The sequence below is a fragment of the Dermacentor variabilis genome, unplaced genomic scaffold (genome assembly GCF_050947875.1).
Source record: "Dermacentor variabilis isolate Ectoservices unplaced genomic scaffold, ASM5094787v1 scaffold_490, whole genome shotgun sequence".
Classification (NCBI taxonomy): domain Eukaryota; kingdom Metazoa; phylum Arthropoda; class Arachnida; order Ixodida; family Ixodidae; genus Dermacentor; species Dermacentor variabilis.
In genome coordinates this window covers 11,404-31,546 of record NW_027460688.1, presented here as the reverse complement: position 1 = coordinate 31,546, position 20,143 = coordinate 11,404, and the positions used below count along the sequence as shown (strand labels likewise).

At 46.3% G+C, this 20,143-nt stretch overlaps 1 protein-coding gene across 1 annotated transcript; it reads right to left on the bottom strand.

Annotated features, from left to right (window-relative positions):
- Window positions 1-11,060: 11,060 nt before the first annotated feature.
- On the bottom strand, window positions 11,061-15,136 carry LOC142569062 (uncharacterized). Its single transcript, XM_075678572.1, has one exon. The coding sequence runs from the start codon at window positions 15,119-15,121 to the stop codon at window positions 13,598-13,600; it is 1,524 nt and encodes a 507-aa protein (XP_075534687.1). The 5' UTR covers window positions 15,122-15,136; the 3' UTR covers window positions 11,061-13,597.
- Window positions 15,137-20,143: the final 5,007 nt, after the last annotated feature.

Here is a 20,143-nt window from a genome sequence, read left to right as displayed (position 1 = left end):
GAAAAGCATGCCGATGCTGCTCTTTTTAGCACCCGCACACGGATTTGTGCCAAAACGCGTTTTAAGCATGCACATGCTTCTTTTGGTAGACGCAGACGCAGTTTTCTGCAAAACCACACGATATGCATGCAAATGGTGCTTTTGGCAGAACGCGCACGTGGATTTCTACCAAACGACGTGAAAAGCATGCCGATGCTGCTCTTTGTAGCACCCGCACATGGATTTGTGCCAAAACGCGTTTTAAGCATGCACATGCATCTTTTGGTAGACGCGGACGCAGTTTTCTGCAGAACCACAAGATATGCATGCAAATGGTGCCTTTGGCAGAACGCGCATGTGTATTTCTACCAAACTATGCGAAAAGCAGGCCGATGCTGCTCTTTTTAGCACCCGCACATGGATTTGTGCCAAAACGCGTTTTAAGCATGCACATGCATCTTTTGGTAGACGCGGACGCAGTTTTCTGCAAAACCACACGATATGCATGCAAATGGTACTTTTGGCAGAACGCGCACGTGGATTTCTACCAAACGACGTGAAAAGCATGCCGATGCTGCCCTTTTTAGCACCCGCACATGGATTTGCGCCAAAACGCGTTTTAGCATGCACATGCATGTTATGGTAGACGCGGACGCTGTTTTCTGCAAAACCACACGATATGCATGCAAATGGTGCTTTTGGCAGAACGCGCACGTGAATTTCTACCAAACGACGTGAAAAGAATGCCGATGCTGCTCTTTTTAGCACCCGCACATGTATTTGTGCCAAAACGCGTGTTAAGCATGCACATGCATCTTTTGGTAAACGCGGACGCAGTTTTCTGCAAAACCACACGATATGCATGCAAATGGTGCTTTTGGCAGAACGCGCACGTGGATTTCTACCAAACGACGTGAAAAGCATGGCGATGCTGCTCTTTTTAGCACCCGCACATGGATTTGTGCCAAAACGCGTTTTAAACATGCACATGCATGTTTTGGTACACGCGGACGCAGTTTTCTGCAAAACCACACGTTATGCATGCAAATGGTGCTTTTGGCAGAACGCGCACGTGGATTTCTACCAAACGACGTGAAAAGCATGCCGATGCTGCTCTTTTTAGCACCCGCACATGGATTTGTGCCAAAACGCGTTTTAAGCGTGCACATGCATCTTTTGGTAGACGCGGACGCAGTTTTCTGCAAAACCACACGATATGCATGCAAATGGTGCTTTTGGCAGAACGCGCACGTGGATTTCTACCAAACGACGTGAAAAGCATGCCGATGCTGCTCTTTTTAGCACCCGCACATGGATTTCTGCCAAAACGCGTTTTAGCATGCACATGCATCTTTTGGTAGACGCAAACGCAGTTTTCTGCAAAACCACACGATATGCATGCAAATGGTGCTTTTGGCAGAACGCGCACGTGGATTTCTACCAAACAACGTGAAAAGCATGCCGATGCTGCCCTTTTTAGCACCCGCACATGGATTTGTGCCAAAACGCGTTTTAGCAGGCACATGAATCTTACGGTAGACGCGGACGCTGTTTTCTACAAAACCACACGATATGCATGCAAATGGTGCTTTTGGCAGAACGCGCACGTGAATTTCTACCAAACGACGTGAAAAGCATGCCGATGCTACTCTTTTTAGCACCCGCACATGGATTTGTGCCAAAACGCGTTTTAAGCATGCACATGCATCTTTTGGTAGACGCGGACGCAGTTTTCTGCAAAACCACACGATATGCATGCAAATGGTGCTTTTGGCAGAACGTGCACGTGGATTTCTACCAAACGACGTGAAAAGCATGCCGATGCTGCTCTTTTTAGCACCCGCACATGGATTTGTGCCAAAACGCGTTTTAGCATGCACATGCATCTTTTGGTAGACGCGGACGCAGTTTTCTGCAAAACCACACGATATGCTTGCAAATGGTGCTTTTGGCAGAACGCGCACGTGGATTTCTACCAAACGACGTGAAAAGCATGCCGATGCTGCCCTTTTTAGCACCCGCACATGGATTTGTGCCAAAACGCGTTTTAGCATGCACATGCATCTTTTGGTAGACGCGGACGCTGTTTTCTACAAAACCATACGATATGCATGCAAATTGTGCTTTTGGCAGAACGCGCACGTGAATTTCTACCAAACGACGTGAAAAGCATGCCGATGCTGCTCTTTTTAGCACCCGCACATGGATTTGTGCCAAAACACGTTTTATGCATGCACATGCATCTTTTGGTAGACGCGGACGCAGTTTTCTGGAAAACCACACGATATGCATGCAAATGGTGCTTTTGGCAGAACGCGCACGTAGATTTCCACCAAACGACGCGATAAGCATGCCGATGCTGCTCTTTTTAGCACCCGCACATGGATTTGTGCCAAAACGCGTTTTAAGCATGCACATGCATCTTTTGGTAGACGCGGACGCAGTTTTCTGCAAAAGCACACGATATGCATGCAAATGGTGCTTCTGGCAGAACGCGCACGTGGATTTCTACCAAACGACGTGAAAAGCATGCCGATGCTGCTCTTTTTAGCACCCGCACATGGATTTGTGCCAAAACGCGTTTTAAGCATGCACATGCTTCTTTTGGTAGACGCAGACGCAGTTTTCTGCAAAACCACACGATATGCATGCAAATGGTGCTTTTGGCAGAACGCGCACGTGGATTTCTACCAAACGACGTGAAAAGCATGCCGATGCTGCTCTTTGTAGCACCCGCACATGGATTTGTGCCAAAACGCGTTTTAAGCATGCACATGCATCTTTTGGTAGACGCGGACGCAGTTTTCTGCAGAACCACAAGATATGCATGCAAATGGTGCCTTTGGCAGAACGCGCATGTGTATTTCTACCAAACTATGCGAAAAGCAGGCCGATGCTGCTCTTTTTAGCACCCGCACATGGATTTGTGCCAAAACGCGTTTTAAGCATGCACATGCATCTTTTGGTAGACGCGGACGCAGTTTTCTGCAAAACCACACGATATGCATGCAAATGGTGCTTTTGGCACAACGCGCACGTATATTTCTACCAAACGACGTGAAAAGCATGCCGATGCTGCTCTTTTTAGCACCCGCACATGTATTTGTGCCAAAACGCGTTTTAAGCATGCACATGCATCTTTTGGTAGACGCGGACGCAGTTTTCTGAAAAACCACACGATATGCATGCAAATGGTGCTTTTGGCAGAACGCGCACGTGGATTTCTACCAAACGACGTGAAAAGCATGCCGATGCTGCTCTTTTTAGCACCCGCACATGGATTTGTGCCAAAACGCGTTTTAAGCATGCACCTGCATTTTTTGGTAGACGCGGACGCAGTTTTCTGCAAAACCACACGATATGCATGCAAATGGTACTTTTGGCAGAACGCGCACGTGGATTTCTACCAAACGACGTGAAAAGCATGCCGATGCTGCCCTTTTTAGCACCCGCACATGGATTTGCGCCAAAACGCGTTTTAGCATGCACATGCATGTTATGGTAGACGCGGACGCTGTTTTCTGCAAAACCACACGATATGCATGCAAATGGTGCTTTTGGCAGAACGCGCACGTGAATTTCTACCAAACGACGTGAAAAGAATGCCGATGCTGCTCTTTTTAGCACCCGCACATGTATTTGTGCCAAAACGCGTGTTAAGCATGCACATGCATCTTTTGGTAAACGCGGACGCAGTTTTCTGCAAAACCACACGATATGCATGCAAATGGTGCTTTTGGCAGAACGCGCACGTGGATTTCTACCAAACGACGTGAAAAGCATGGCGATGCTGCTCTTTTTAGCACCCGCACATGGATTTGTGCCAAAACGCGTTTTAAACATGCACATGCATGTTTTGGTACACGCGGACGCAGTTTTCTGCAAAACCACACGTTATGCATGCAAATGGTGCTTTTGGCAGAACGCGCACGTGGATTTCTACCAAACGACGTGAAAAGCATGCCGATGCTGCTCTTTTTAGCACCCGCACATGGATTTGTGCCAAAACGCGTTTTAAGCGTGCACATGCATCTTTTGGTAGACGCGGACGCAGTTTTCTGCAAAACCACACGATATGCATGCAAATGGTGCTTTTGGCAGAACGCGCACGTGGATTTCTACCAAACGACGTGAAAAGCATGCCGATGCTGCTCTTTTTAGCACCCGCACATGGATTTCTGCCAAAACGCGTTTTAGCATGCACATGCATCTTTTGGTAGACGCAAACGCAGTTTTCTGCAAAACCACACGATATGCATGCAAATGGTGCTTTTGGCAGAACGCGCACGTGGATTTCTACCAAACAACGTGAAAAGCATGCCGATGCTGCCCTTTTTAGCACCCGCACATGGATTTGTGCCAAAACGCGTTTTAGCAGGCACATGAATCTTACGGTAGACGCGGACGCTGTTTTCTACAAAACCACACGATATGCATGCAAATGGTGCTTTTGGCAGAACGCGCACGTGAATTTCTACCAAACGACGTGAAAAGCATGCCGATGCTACTCTTTTTAGCACCCGCACATGGATTTGTGCCAAAACGCGTTTTAAGCATGCACATGCATCTTTTGGTAGACGCGGACGCAGTTTTCTGCAAAACCACACGATATGCATGCAAATGGTGCTTTTGGCAGAACGCGCACGTGGATTTCTACCAAACGACGTGAAAAGCATGCCGATGCTGCTCTTTTTAGCACCCGCACATGGATTTGTGCCAAAACGCGTTTTAAGCATGCACATGCATCTTTTGGTAGACGCGGACGCAGTTTTCTGCAAAACCGCACGATATGCATGCAAATGGTGCTTTTGGCAGAACGCGCGCGTGGATTTCTACCAAACGACGTGAAAAGCATGCCGATGCTGCTCTTTTTAGCACCCGCACATGGATTTGTGCCAAAACGCGTTTTAAGCATGCACATGCATCTTTTGGTAGACGCGGACGCAGTTTTCTGCAAAACCACACGATATGCATGCAAATGGTGCTTTTGGCAGAACGCGCACGTAGATTTCTACCAAACGACGTGATAAGCATGCCGATACTGCTCTTTTTAGCACCCGCACATGGATTTGTGCCAAGACGCGTTTTAAGCATGCACATGCATCTTATGGTAGACGCGGACGCAGTTTTCTGCAAAACCACACGATATGCATGCAAATGGTGCTTTTGGCAGAACGTGCACGTGGATTTCTACCAAACGACGTGAAAAGCATGCCGATGCTGCTCTTTTTAGCACCCGCACATGGATTTGTGCCAAAACGCGTTTTAGCATGCACATGCATCTTTTGGTAGACGCGGACGCAGTTTTCTGCAAAAGCACACGATATGCTTGCAAATGGTGCTTTTGGCAGAACGCGCACGTGGATTTCTACCAAACGACGTGAAAGGCATGCCGATGCTGCTCTTTTTAGCACCCGCACATGGATTTGTGCCAAAACGCGTTTTAGGCATGCACATGCAACTTTTGGTAGACGCGGACTCAGTTTTCAGCAGAACCACACGATATGCATGCAAATGGTGCTTTTGGCAGAACGTGCACGTGGATTTCACCCAACGACGTGAAAAGCATGCCGATCTTGCTCTTTTTAGCACCCGCACATGGATTTGTGCCAAAACGCGTTTTAAACATGCACATGCATGTTTTCGTAGACGCGGACGCAGTTTTCTGCAAAACCACACGATATGCATGCAAATGGTGCTTTTGGCAGAACGCGCACGTGGATTTCTACCAAACGACGTGAAAAGCATGCCGATGCTGCTCTTTTTAGCACCCGCACATGAATTTGTGCCAAAACGCGTTTTAAGCATGCACATGCATCTTTTGGTAGACGCGGACGCAGTTTTCTGCAAAACCACACGATATGCATGCAAATGGTGCTTTTGGCAGAACGCGCACGTGAATTTCTACCAAACGACGTGAAAAGAATGCCGATGCTGTTCTTTTTAGCACCCGCACATGTATTTGTGCCAAAACGCGTTTTAAGCATGCACATGCATCTTTTGGTAGACGCGGACGCAGTTTTCTGCAAAACCACACGATATGCATGCAAATGGTGCTTTTGGCAGAACGCGCACGTGGATTTCTACCAAACGACGTGAAAAGCATGCCGATGCTGCTCTTTTTAGCACCCGCACATGGATTTGTGCCAAAACGCGTTTTAAGCATGCACATGCATCTTTTGGTAGAAGCGGACGCAGTTTTCTGCAAAACCACACGATATGCATGCAAATGGTGCTTTTGGCAGAACGCGTACGTGGATTTCTACCAAACGACGTGAAAAGCATGCCGATGCTGCTCTTTTTAGCACCCGTACATGGATTTGTGCCAAAACGCGTTTTAAGCATGCACATGCATCTTTTGGTAGACGCGGACGCAGTTTTCTGCAAAACCACACGATATGCATGCAAATGGTGCTTTTGGCAGAACGCGCACGTGAATTTCTACCAAACGACGTGAAAAGCATGCCGATGCTGCTCTTTTTAGCACCCGCACATGAATTTGTGCCAAAACGCGTTTTAAGCATGCACATGCATCTTTTGGTAGACGCGGACGCAGTTTTCTGCAAAACCACACGATATGCATGCAAATGGTGCTTTTGGCAGAACGCGCACGTGGATTTCTACCAAACGACGTGAAAAGCATGCCGATGCTGCTCTTTTTAGCACCCGCACATGAATTTGTGCCAAACCGCGTTTTAAGCATGCACATGCATCTTTTGGTAGACGCGGACGCAGTTTTCTGCAAAACCACACGATATGCATGCAAATGGTGCTTTTGGCAGAACGCCCTCGTGGATTTCTACCAAACGACGTGAAAAGCATGCCGATGCTGCTCTTTTTAGCACCCGCACATGGATTTGTGCCAAAACGCGTTTTAAGCATGCACATGCATCTTTTGGTAGAAGCGGACGCAGTTTTCTGCAAAACCACACGATATGCATGCAAATGGTGCTTTTGGCAGAACGCGCACGTGGATTTCTACCAAACGACGTGAAAAGCATGCCGATGCTGCTCTTTTTAGCACCCGCACATGGATTTGTGCCAAAACGCGTTTTAAGCATGCACATGCATCTTTTGGTAGACGCGGACGCAGTTTTCTGCAAAACCACACGATATGCATGCAAATGGTGCTTTTGGCAGAACGCGCACGTGAATTTCTACCAAACGACGTGAAAAGCATGCCGATGCTGCTCTTTTTAGCACCCGCACAAGAATTTGTGCCAAAACGCGTTTTAAGCATGCACATGCATCTTTTGGTAGACGCGGACGCAGTTTTCTGCAAAACCACACGATATGCATGCAAATGGTGCTTTTGGCAGAACGCGCACGTGGATTTCTACCAAACGACGTGAAAAGCATGCCGATGCTGCTCTTTTTAGCACCCGCACATGAATTTGTGCCAAAACGCGTTTTAGCATGCACATGCATGTTATGGTAGACGCGGACGCTGTTTTCTGCAAAACGACACGGTATGCATGCAAATGGTGCTTTTGGCAGAACGCGCACGTGAATTTCTACCAAACGACGTGAAAAGAATGCCGATGCTGTTCTTTTTAGCACCCGCACATGTATTTGTGCCAAAACGCGTGTTAAGCATGCACATGCATCTTTTGGTAGACGCGGACGCAGTTTTCTGCAAAATTACACGATATGCATGCAAATGGTGCTTTTGGCAGAACGCGCACGTGGATTTCTCCCAAACGACGTGAAAAGCATGCCGATGCTGCTCTTTTTAGTACCCGCACATGGATTTGTGCCAAAACGCGTTTTAAGCATGCACCTGCATTTTTTGGTAGACGCGGACGCAGTTTTCTGCAAAACCACACGATATGCATGCAAATGGTACTTTTGGCAGAACGCGCACGTGGATTTCTACCAAACGACGTGAAAAGCATGCCGATGCTGCCCTTTTTAGCACCCGCACATGGATTTGTGCCAAAACGCGTTTTAGCATGCACATGCATCTTATGGTAGACGCGGACGCTGTTTTCTGCAAAACCACACGATATGCATGCAAATGGTGCTTTTGGCAGAACGCGCACGTGAATTTCTACCAAACGATGTGAAAAGAATGCCGATGCTGCTCTTTTTAGCACCCGCACATGTATTTGTGCCAAAACGCGTGTTAAGCATGCACATGCATCTTTTGGTAGACGCGGACGCAGTTTTCTGCAAAACCACACGATATGCATGCAAATGGTGCTTTTGGCAGAACGCGCACGTGGATCTCTACCAAACGACGTGAAAAGCATGCCGATGCTGCTCTTTTTAGCACCCGCACATGGATTTGTGCCAAAACGCGTTTTAAACATGCACATGCATGTTTTGGTAGACGCGGACGCAGTTTTCTGCAAAACCACACGATATGCATGCAAATGGTGCTTTTGGCAGAACGCGCACGCGGATTTCTACCAAATGACGTGAAAAGCATGCCGATGCTGCTCTTTTTAGCACCCGCACATGGATTTGTGCCAAAACGCGTTTTAAGCATGCACATGCATCTTTTGGTAGACGCGGACGCAGTTTTCGGCAAAACCACACGATATGCATGCAAATGGTGCTTTTGGCTGAACGCGCACGTGGATTTCTACCAAACGACGTGAAAAGCATGCCGATGCTGCTCTTTGTAGCACCCGCACATGGAGTTGTGCCAAAACGCGTTTTAAGCATGCACATGCATCTTTTGGTAGACGCGGACGCAGTTTTCTGCAGAACCACACGATATGCATGCAAATGGTGCTTTTGGCAGAACGCGCACGTGGATTTCTACCAAACGACGTGAAAAGCATGCCGATGCTGCTCTTTTTAGCACCCGCACATGGATTTGTGCCAAAACGCGTTTTAAGCATGCACATGCATCTTTTGGTAGACGCGGACGCAGTTTTCTGCAAAACCACACGATATGCATGCAAATGGTGCTTTTGGCTGAACGCGCACGCGGATTTCTACCAAACGACGTGAAAAGCATGCCGATGCTGCTCTTTTTAGCACCCGCACATGGATTTGTGCTAAAACGCGTTTTAAGCATGCACGTGCATCTTTTGGTAGACGCGGACGCAGTTTTCTGCAAAACCACACGATATGCATGCAAATGGTGCTTTTGGCAGAACGCGCACGTGGATTTCTACCAAACGACGTGAAAAGCATGCCGATGCTGCTCTTTTTAGCACCCGCACATGGATTTGTGCCAAAACGCGTTTTAAGCATGCACCTGCATTTTTTGGTAGACGCGGACGCAGTTTTCTGCAAAACCACACGATATGCATGCAAATGGTACTTTTGGCAGAACGCGCACGTGGATTTCTACCAAACGACGTGAAAAGCATGCCGATGCTGCCCTTTTTAGCACCCGCACATGGATTTGTGCCAAAACGCGTTTTAGCATGCACATGCATCTTATGGTAGACGCGGACGCTGTTTTCTGCAAAACCACACGATATGCATGCAAATGTTGCTTTTGGCAGAACGCGCACGTGGATTTCTACCAAACGACGTGAAAAGCATGCCGATGCTGCTCTTTTTAGCACCCGCACATGGATTTGTGCCAAAACGCGTTTTATGCATGCACATGCATCTTTTGGTAGACGCGGACGCAGTTTCCTGCAAAACCACACGATATGCATGCAAATGGTGCTTTTGGCAGAACGCGCACGTGGATTTCTACCAAACGACGTGAAAAGCATGCCGATGCTGCTCTTTTTAGCACCCGCACATGGATTTGTGCCAAAACGCGTTTTAAGCATGCACATGCATCATTTGGTAGACGCGGACGCAGTTTTCTGCAAAAGCACACGATATGCATGCAAATGGTGCTTTTGGCAGAACGCGCACGTGGATTTCTACCAAACGACGTGAAAAGCATGCCGATGCTGCTCTTTTTAGCACCCGCACATGGATTTGTGCCAAAACGCGTTTTAAGCATGCACATGCATCTTTTGGTAGACGCGGACGCAGTTTTCTGCAAAACCACACGATATGCATGCAAATGGTGCTTTTGGCTGAACGCGCACGTGGATTTCTACCAAACGACGTGAAAAGCATGCCGATGCTGCTCTTTGTAGCACCCGCACATGGAGTTGTGCCAAAACGCGTTTTAAGCATGCACATGCATCTTTTGGTAGACGCGGACGCAGTTTTCTGCAGAACCACACGATATGCATGCAAATGGTGCTTTTGGCAGAACGCGCACGTGGATTTCTACCAAACGACGTGAAAAGCATGCCGATGCTGTTCTTTTTAGCACCCGCACATGGATTTGTGCCAAAACGCGTTTTAAGCATGCACATGCATCTTTTGGTTGACGCGGACGCAGTTTTCTGCAAAACCACACGATATGCATGCAAATGGTGCTTTTGGCTGAACGCGCACGTGGATTTCTACCAAACGACGTGAAAAGCATGCCGATGCTGCTCTTTTTAGCACCCGCACATGGATTTGTGCTAAAACGCGTTTTATTTATTTATTTATTTATTTATTTCACATACTGTCAATCCCTCATGGGATTATAACAGGAAGGGCAAGTACATATGGTAGTATTTGCGAACAAGTGTATATATAGATTATATAATCATAAGTGTGTTATTGCAAAGGTTTTAGTTTCACTAAACAAAAGAATGAAGCAGTTCATCACAAATGCAATATTTGGGTACAATATACTATAACAAGGAAGAATCTGAGGAAACAAGAAACCAAACACGAAAAAAGAAAAAGAAACACCTGAAATCACCTGTGATATACAATACCTAATGAACATGACAAACAGTATGCAGTCATGCGTATGATGCATCATACAAAAGGAACACTCATAGATTAAAGTGTTAGGCTATGAAGATCGGTAACAAACCTGACTATGTAAGTCAGAGCTGTAAGGCAAGAAGGTGTTCTTCCACTGAATTAGCAAATGTATCTAATGAGGAGCTGTTACTAATGGATTCACTCAGTTGATTCCATTCTCTTATCGCTAAAGGGAAGAATGAATTCTTAAAGCAATCGGTATGAAAAGAATGCTCATTGAGTGTTTGTGTGTTCTTATGCCGCGTTGGCCGTGTTTCATTTCTGGAGATGTATCTAGAGATATCAATCTTAAGCTTGTTGTGTAACAGCTGGTACATAAGTTTAGAACGGGCTAGTACAGCTCGGTTTTGTACTGTTAGGATTCCGGCTTTGTTAAGTAGTTCGGTGGGCGAGTCTGTTAATTTATGTTTATTGTATATGTACCGTAGAGCTTTCCTTTGTACACCTTCTAGTTTTTTAATTAGTTGTTTAGTATGTGGAAACCAGATAACATTTGCGTACTCAAGGACTGACCTGACGAAAGTTTTGTAAGCAAGAAGTTTTGTATCGGGTGGTGCTAGTCGGAGGTGTCTTCCAAGAAAGAAAAGGCGTTTCATTGCAGTTGCTGTAACATTATTTATATGGGAGTTCCATCTGAAGTCATGTGTTAACGTTAATCCGAGGTACTTGTGTTCATGAACTCGTATTAGTGGCACGTCGTTAACGGTATACATAAAGCTCGAGTTATTTTTTTTTCTGGTGATTGAAAGAACAGCAGATTTCTTAGTATTGATGGTCATCTGCCAGTGGGCGCACCAGTTAGACACAGCTTTCAAGTCGTTGTTTAATGTTATATGGTCATCATATGAGTTAATATTTCGATAAAGGATGCAGTCGTCTGCAAATAGCCTAATGTTTCCTGTGATTTTTGCGGGTAGGTCATTAATAAAAATTAGAAATAAAAGGGGAGCCAGAACGCTTCCTTGGGGGACTCCCGATGTTACCCGGGCTGTCTGGGAAATCTGTCCATTCACTTCCACAAACTGGGTACGGTTAGTAAGATAGTCGCAAATCCAGTCAATTATGGGGCCTGTACCTAATGTAGCCTGAAGTTTCCTTATGAGCTTTTTGTGTGATACCCGATCAAATGCCTTCGAGAAATCGAGTAGGATGAGGTCTGTTTGTCTGTGTTGGTCGATATTAAATGATATGTCGTGGGTTAGTTCCAGTAGTTGAGTGACTGTAGAAAGGCCTCTGCGAAAGCCATGTTGATATGGTGATATGATACTCTCCTGGTCTAAGAAAACGGTTATGTGTTTTAGTATGATGTGTTCTAGAAGTTTGCACACGGTACTCGTAAGTGAAATCGGCCGAAAGTTGGACGGGTCGTCTTTGGAGCCTGACTTATGTATTGGGACAACTTTTGCGGATTTCCAGTCCTGTGGAAGAACAGATGATGATAATGATTTGTTAAATATTATACAAAGGTACTTCGTCATCCATTCTGCGTATCGTTTCAAGAAAGCGTTGGGTATTTTATCCGGGCCTGGCCCTTTTTTTGTGTCCAGGTTTAGGAGAAGGTTCAGTACTCCGGCCTCCGTGACGGTGAGGGGGCTTAGTGTGCTGTTAACGGTGATGTCAATTTGGGGTAGTTTCCCATCGTCAGATGTGAAGATAGAAGAAAAGTAGTTATTTAGTGAATTAGCGGTTTGTTTGCTAGTTTCGGGTGACACTTGGGGATCACTTGATGCCTTAGGATTAAGGTAGTTCCAGAATTTGCTCGGTGAATTTCTTAGAAATCCTTGAAGTGTGTTTGTGTAAAAGTTTGACTTCGCTGTCTTTATTTTAGATTTCATGTCTTGGATAGCCAGAGTAAGATTACTTCGAGATGAAGGTTTAGGTGCTATTTTCATTGATTTTTTCAGACGTTTGACTTTACGTTTGGCATGAATGATGTCACGTGAGATCCAGGGATTGTGCTTTCTCGTTTTTTTAACTTTAGAAGGTACATACTTAGAAATACAATGAAACATAATTTTTTTGAAACCATGCCACAACGTTTCGATGTTTGTAGTGGAACGTATTGAAAGTTCTTCAAAGGCGGTAAGTTCGTTAGATAAGTAGTCAATAATACTCGTATCGTCTGCTCTACTGAAGTCCGGGTAAGTGATGCGTGGTTGGGAAGAAAATGTATTCTGAGCAGGTACAACACATAGAGTAATCTTATGATCAGACATGCCATTAATGAGTTCAAGGCGTGTTTGCTCTAAAGGAAAATGATGGCTCAAAAAAATTAAATCAAGTGTGTTGGAAGTAGTTCCTTGAACACGTGTGGGCTCTGTTACGATTTGGCTAAGATTCAATGAAAGCATGAGTTCGAAAAGCATATCAGCACTTGGTGAGTGGTGTTCAAATGTTTGCTAGTTCACATCAGGCAAGTTAAAATCCCCTAGAAGTATTAGTCTGGCCCCCAAAACGTTATTTTGCGCATACAAACACAGTCTTTCCATCACTTCAACCTCACATGAGGGACTACGATAAATACAGCCGACGACAATATTGCTTGTAGAAAATGTTAGTTTACAAAAGATTCCTTCCACTCCTGTGACATCAGGTAATACGATATAAGGGATATCCTTTTTAATCAATAAGGCGACGCCGCCACCACGTGTTAATCGGTCTTTCCGTACGATTACGTAGTTTGGTGGTGTGATTTCAGCATCCCTGATATCGATTGTTAGCCAAGTCTCAGTTAGAGCAACAAAATCTGGTTCGATACCAAGAAGTAATGCCTCAAGGAAGTCAGTTTTCTTTAGTATGCTACGCGCATTAATATTGCAGAAAGTTATTTCTGACGTGGCGCGTTGCGCCGAGTGCGCGTTGTTTGCCTTTCTGCTTCCTGGTTTTTTTTGCTCGAGGTAGCTGAATGCGTTTGGATTAGAGCCACATCATTTGTTTCGTCATCCCATCGGTAGAGGTCATCATTGATACGCAGTTTGTCGTAGGACAGCGATACCTTGTCCCCAGATTCTTTTCTAGCTTTCGCGTAGTTCCACAGTTTCTTCCGGATGTTTCTTACACGCCATGAAAAATCTTCGCCGATTGAAAAACTGCTCCCCTTCAGCTTATAACAGTTGCTTAGGATTTGTGTTTTGTCGCGGTAGTCCCGGAGCTTCAAGATAACCGGTCTGGTTTTTTTAGCTGCTGGCCTGCCCAATCTGTGAATCCTTTCAATCGTTACATCTTCGACTTCGAGGACACTTTTAAGAATTTTTTCGTGCACTTTGTGTTCAAGTGAGCCTTCGTTTTCCTTAGCTTCCTCGGGAAGACCGTAAACAATTAGATTTGATCTTCTTGAGCGATTTTCAAGATCGTCCACTTTTAGTTCAAGTGATATTAGTGCTTTCTGGAGGTTATTAATTTGTTCCATGCATGTAGAAACCTTGGTATCGAGATTGCTTAGGCTGTCAAGTTTTAAGTCGATGGATGTTAGACGTTCTTCCTTAATAACACGAAGGTCGTCTGCAATTTGTTTTAGCTGCTTGGAAAATTGATCATAATCAGGCCCAGGGTTACTTTCCACATCCCCTGCTATAAGCAGCAATTTAGAAACATGCACGCAAAAGTCACATAACAAATTTGAAAGCAGCCTTGGGCATGGCAGCACAATTAGGCACAATTCATTGGATTTTAGGCATTTCCCAAAACGTTTGCTCACCTGTATGGCAAAAACAAACGGGTTTGAGCACATCGTTCCAGCAGAGCTACCATGCCCAGTGGTCCGCCGCAGTCTGTCGCCTCCTTTTATGGTCGGTGGTGCCCATAGACTCGCTGTGGTGGCGCTGAAGTCCGTGACGTCATCCAGCGTTGTTGTTGCACTGTAATGGTGCTGTATATCGGGCTTATCCAGATAGAATGGCGCGGTAGGCACTTGGGATCCAAGATACCCTGGAAGATAGGTCGAGTTTGCTTTCACATCCCGGCCTCTTCCTTCGTACCCGGCTGGTGTGAGCAGTAGGGCGGCGATCTGTATGGCAAAAACAAACGGGTTTGAGCACATCGTTCCAGCAGAGCTACCATGCCCAGTGGTCCGCCGCAGTCTGTCGCCTCCTTTTATGGTCGGTGGTGCCCATAGACTCGCTGTGGTGGCGCTGAAGTCCGTGACGTCATCCAGCGTTGTTGTTGCACTGTAATGGTGCTGTATATCGGGCTTATCCAGATAGAATGGCGCGGTAGGCACTTGGGATCCAAGATACCCTGGAAGATAGGTCGAGTTTGCTTTCACATCCTGGCCTCTTCCTTCGTACCCGGCTGGTGTGAGCAGTAGGGCGGCGATCTGTATGGCAAAAACAAACGGGTTTGAGCACATCGTTCCAGCAGAGCTACCATGCACGTGCGTCTTTTGGTAGACGCGGACGCAGTTTTCTGAAAAACCACACGATATGCATGCAAATGGTGCTTTTGGCAGAACGCGCACGTGGATTTCTACCAAACGACGTGAAAAGCATGCCGATGCTGCTTTTTTTAGCACCCGCACATGGATTTGTGCCAAAACGCGTTTTAAGCATGCACATGCATCTTTTGGTACACGCGGACGCAGTTTTCTGCAAAACCACACGATATGCATGCAAATGGTGCTTTTGGCAGAACGCGCACGTGGATTTCTACCAAACGACGTGAAAAGCATGCCGATGCTGCTCTTTTTAGCACCCGCACATGGATTTGTGCCAAAACGCGTTTTAAGCATGCACATGCATCTTTTGGTAGACGCGGACGCAGTTTTCTGAAAAACCACACGATATGCATGCAAATGGTGCTTTTGGCAGAACGCGCACGTAAATTTCTACCAAGCGACGTGAAAAGAATGCCGATGCTGCTCTTTTTAGCACCCGCACATGTATTTGTGCCAAAACGCGTGTTAAGCATGCACATGCATCTTTTGGTAGACGCGGACGCAGTTTTCTGCAAAACCACACGATATGCATGCAAATGGTGCTTTTGGCAGAACGCGCACGTGTATTTCTACCAAACGACGTGAAAAGCATGGCGATGCTGCTCTTTTTATCACCCACACATGTATTTGTGCCAAAACGCGTTTTAAACATGCACATGCATGTTTTGGTAGACGCGGACGTAGTTTTCTGCAAAACCACACGATATGCATGCAAATGGTGCTTTTGGCAGAACGCGCACGTGGATTTCTACCAAACGACGTGAAAAGCATGTCGATGCTGCTCTTTTTAGCACCCGCACATGGATTTGTGCCAAAACGCGTTTTAAGCATGCACATGCATCTTTTCGTAGAAGCGGACGCAGTTTTCTGCAAAACCACACGATATGCATGCAAATGGTGCTTTTGGCAGAACGCGCACGTGGATTTCTACCAAACGACGTGAAAATCATGCCGATGCTGCTCTTTTTAGCACCCGCACATGGATTTGTGCCAAAACGCGTTTTAAGCATGCACATGCATCTTTTGGTAGACGCGGACGCAGTTTTCTGCAAAACCACACGATTTGCATGCAAATGGTGCTTTTGGCAGAACGCGCACGTGGATTTCTACCAAACGACGTGAAAAGCATGCCGATGCTGCTCTTTTTAGCACCCGCGCATGGATTTGTGCCAAAACGCGCTTTAAGCATGCACATGCATCTTTTGGTAGACGCGGACGCAGTTTTCTGAAAAACCACACGATATGCATGCAAATGGTGCTTTTGGCAGAACGCGCACGTAAATTTCTACCAAGCGACGTGAAAAGAATGCCGATGCTGCTCTTTTTAGCACCCGCACATGTATTTGTGCCAAAACGCGTGTTAAGCATGCACATGCATCTTTTGGTAGACGCGGACGCAGTTTTCTGCAAAACCACACGATATGCATGCAAATGGTGCTTTTGGCAGAACGCGCACGTGTATTTCTACCAAACGACGTGAAAAGCATGGCGATGCTGCTCTTTTTATCACCCACACATGTATTTGTGCCAAAACGCGTTTTAAACATGCACATGCATGTTTTGGTAGACGCGGACGTAGTTTTCTGCAAAACCACACGATATGCATGCAAATGGTGCTTTTGGCAGAACGCGCACGTGGATTTCTACCAAACGACGTGAAAAGCATGTCGATGCTGCTCTTTTTAGCACCCGCACATGGATTTGTGCCAAAACGCGTTTTAAGCATGCACATGCATCTTTTCGTAGAAGCGGACGCAGTTTTCTGCAAAACCACACGATATGCATGCAAATGGTGCTTTTGGCAGAACGCGCACGTGGATTTCTACCAAACGACGTGAAAATCATGCCGATGCTGCTCTTTTTAGCACCCGCACATGGATTTGTGCCAAAACGCGTTTTAAGCATGCACATGCATCTTTTGGTAGACGCGGACGCAGTTTTCTGCAAAACCACACGATTTGCATGCAAATGGTGCTTTTGGCAGAACGCGCACGTGGATTTCTACCAAACGACGTGAAAAGCATGCCGATGCTGCTCTTTTTAGCACCCGCGCATGGATTTGTGCCAAAACGCGCTTTAAGCATGCACATGCATCTTTTGGTAGACGCGGACGCAGTTTTCTGCAAAACCACACGATATGCATTCAAATGGTGCTTTTGGCAGAACGCGCACGTGGATTTCTACCAAACGACGTGAAAAGCATGCCGATGCTGCTCTTTTTAGCACCCGCACATGGATTTCTGCCAAAACGCGTTTTAGCATGCACATGCATCTTTTGGTAGACGCAAACGCAGTTTTCTGCAAAAGCACACGATATGCATGCAAATGGTGCTTTTGGCAGAACGCGCACGTGGATTTCTACCAAACGACGTGAAAAGCATGCCGATGCTGCTCTTTTTAGCACCCGCACAGGGATTTGTGCCAAAACGCGTTTTAAGCATGCACGTGCATCTTTTGGTAGACGCGGACGCAGTTTTCTGCAAAACCACACGATATGCATGCAAATGGTGCTTTTGGCAGAACGCGCACGTGGATTTCTACCAAACGACGTGAAAAGCATGCCGATGCTGCTCTTTGTAGCACCCGCACATGGATTTGTGCCAAAACGCGTTTTAAGCATGCACATGCATCTTTTGGTAGACGCGGACGCAGTTTTCTGCAGAACAACACGATATGCATGCAAATGGTGCTTTTGGCAGAACGCGCACGTGGATTTCTACCAAACTACTCGAAAAGCAGGCCGATGCTGCTTTTTTTAGCACCCGCACATGGATTTGTGCCAAAACGCGTTTTAAGCATGCACATGCATCTTTTGGTAAACGCGGACGCAGTTTTCTGCAAAACCACACGATATGCATGCAAATGGTGCTTTTGGCAGAACGCGCACGTATATTTCTACCAAACGACGTGAAAAGCATGCCGATGCTGCTCTTTTTAGCACCCGCACATGGATTTGTGCCAAAACGCGTTTTAAGCATGCACATGCATCTTTTCGTAGAAGCGGACGCAGTTTTCTGCAAAACCACACGATATGCATGCAAATGGTGGTTTTGGCAGTACGAGCACGTGGATTTCTTCCAAACGACGTGAAAAGCATGCCGATGCTGCTCTTTTTAGCACCCGCACATGGATTTGTGCCAAAACGCGTTTTAAGCATGCACATGCATCTTTTGGTAGACGCGGACGCAGTTTTCTGCAAAACCACACGATATGCATGCAAATGGTGCTTTTGGCAGAACGCGCACGTGGATTTCTACCAAACGACGTGAAAAGCATGCCGATGCTGCTCTTTTTAGCACCCGCACATGGATTTCTGCCAAAACGCGTTTTAGCATGCACATGCATCTTTTGGTAGACGCGGACGCAGTTTTCTGCAAAACCACACGATATGCATGCAAATGGTGCTTTTGGCAGAACGCGCACGTGGAATTCTACCAAACGACGTGAAAAGCATGCCGATGCTGCTCTTTTTAGCACCCGCACATGGATTTGTGCCAAAACGCGTTTTAAGCATGCACATGCATCTTTTGGTAGACGCGGACGCAGTTTTCTGAAAAACCACACGATATGCATGCAAATGGTGCTTTTGGCAGAACGCGCACGTGGATTTCTACCAAACGACGTGAAAAGCACGCCGATGCTGCTCTTTTTAGCACCCGCACATGGATTTCTGCCAGAACGTGTTTTAAGCATGCACATGCATCTTTTGGTAGACGCGGACGCAGTTTTCTGCAAAACCACACGATATGCATGCAAATGGTGCTTTTGGCAGAACGCGCACGTGGATTTCTACCAAACGACGTGAAAAGCATGCCGATGCTGCTCTTTTTAGCACCCGCACATGGATTTGCGCCAAAACGCGTTTTAAGCATGCACATGCATCTTTTGGTAGACGCGGACTCAGTTTTCTGCAAAACCACACGATATGCATGCAAATGGTGCTTTTGGCAGAAAGCGCACGTGGATTTCTACCAAACGACGTGAAAAGCATGCCGATTCTGCTCTTTTTAGCACCCGCACATGGATTTGTGCCAAAACACATTTTAAGCATGCACATGCATCTTTTGGTAGACGCGGACGCAGTTTTCTGCAAAACCACACGATATGCATGCAAATGGTGCTTTTGGCAGAACGCGCACGTGGATTTCTACCAAACGACGCGAAAAGCATGCCTATGCTGCTCTTTTTAGCACCCGCACATGGATTTGTGCCAAAACGCGTTTTAAGCATGCACATGCATCTTTTGGTAGACGCGGACGCAGTTTTCTGAAAAACTACACGATATGCATGCAAATGGTGCTTTTGGCAGAACGCGCACGTGGATTTCTACCAAACGACGTGAAAAGCATGCCGATACTGCTCTTTTTAGCACCCGCACATGGATATCTGCCAAAACGCGTTTTAAGCATGCACATGCATCTTTTGGTAGACGCGGACGCAGTTTTCTGAAAAACTACACGATATGCATGCAAATGGTGCTTTTGTCAGAACGCGCACGTGGATTTCTACCAAACGACGTGAAAAGCATGCCGATACTGCTCTTTTTAGCACCCGCACATGGATATGTGCCAAAACGCGTTTTAAGCATGCACATGCATCTTTTGGTAGACGCGGACGCAGTTTTCTGCAAAACCACACGATATGCATGCAAATGGTGCTTTTGGCAGAACGCGCACGTGGATTTCTACCAAACGGCGTGAAAAGCATGCCGATGCTGCTCTTTTTAGCACCCGCACATGGATTTGTGCCAAAACGCGTTTTAGCATGCACATGCATCTTTTGGTAGACGCGGACGCAGTTTTCTGCAAAACCACACGATATGCTTGCAAATGGTGCTTTTGGCAGAACGCGCACATGGATTTCTACCAAACGACGTGAAAAGCATGCCGATGCTGCCCTTTTTAGCACCCGCACATGGATTTGTGCCAAAACGCGTTT

Excerpts from the sequence above, each read along its gene's own strand:
- LOC142569062 (XM_075678572.1), bottom strand. The coding sequence starts at position 15,121 with ATGTGCTCAAACCCGTTTGTTTTTGCCATACAGATCGCCGCCCTACTG.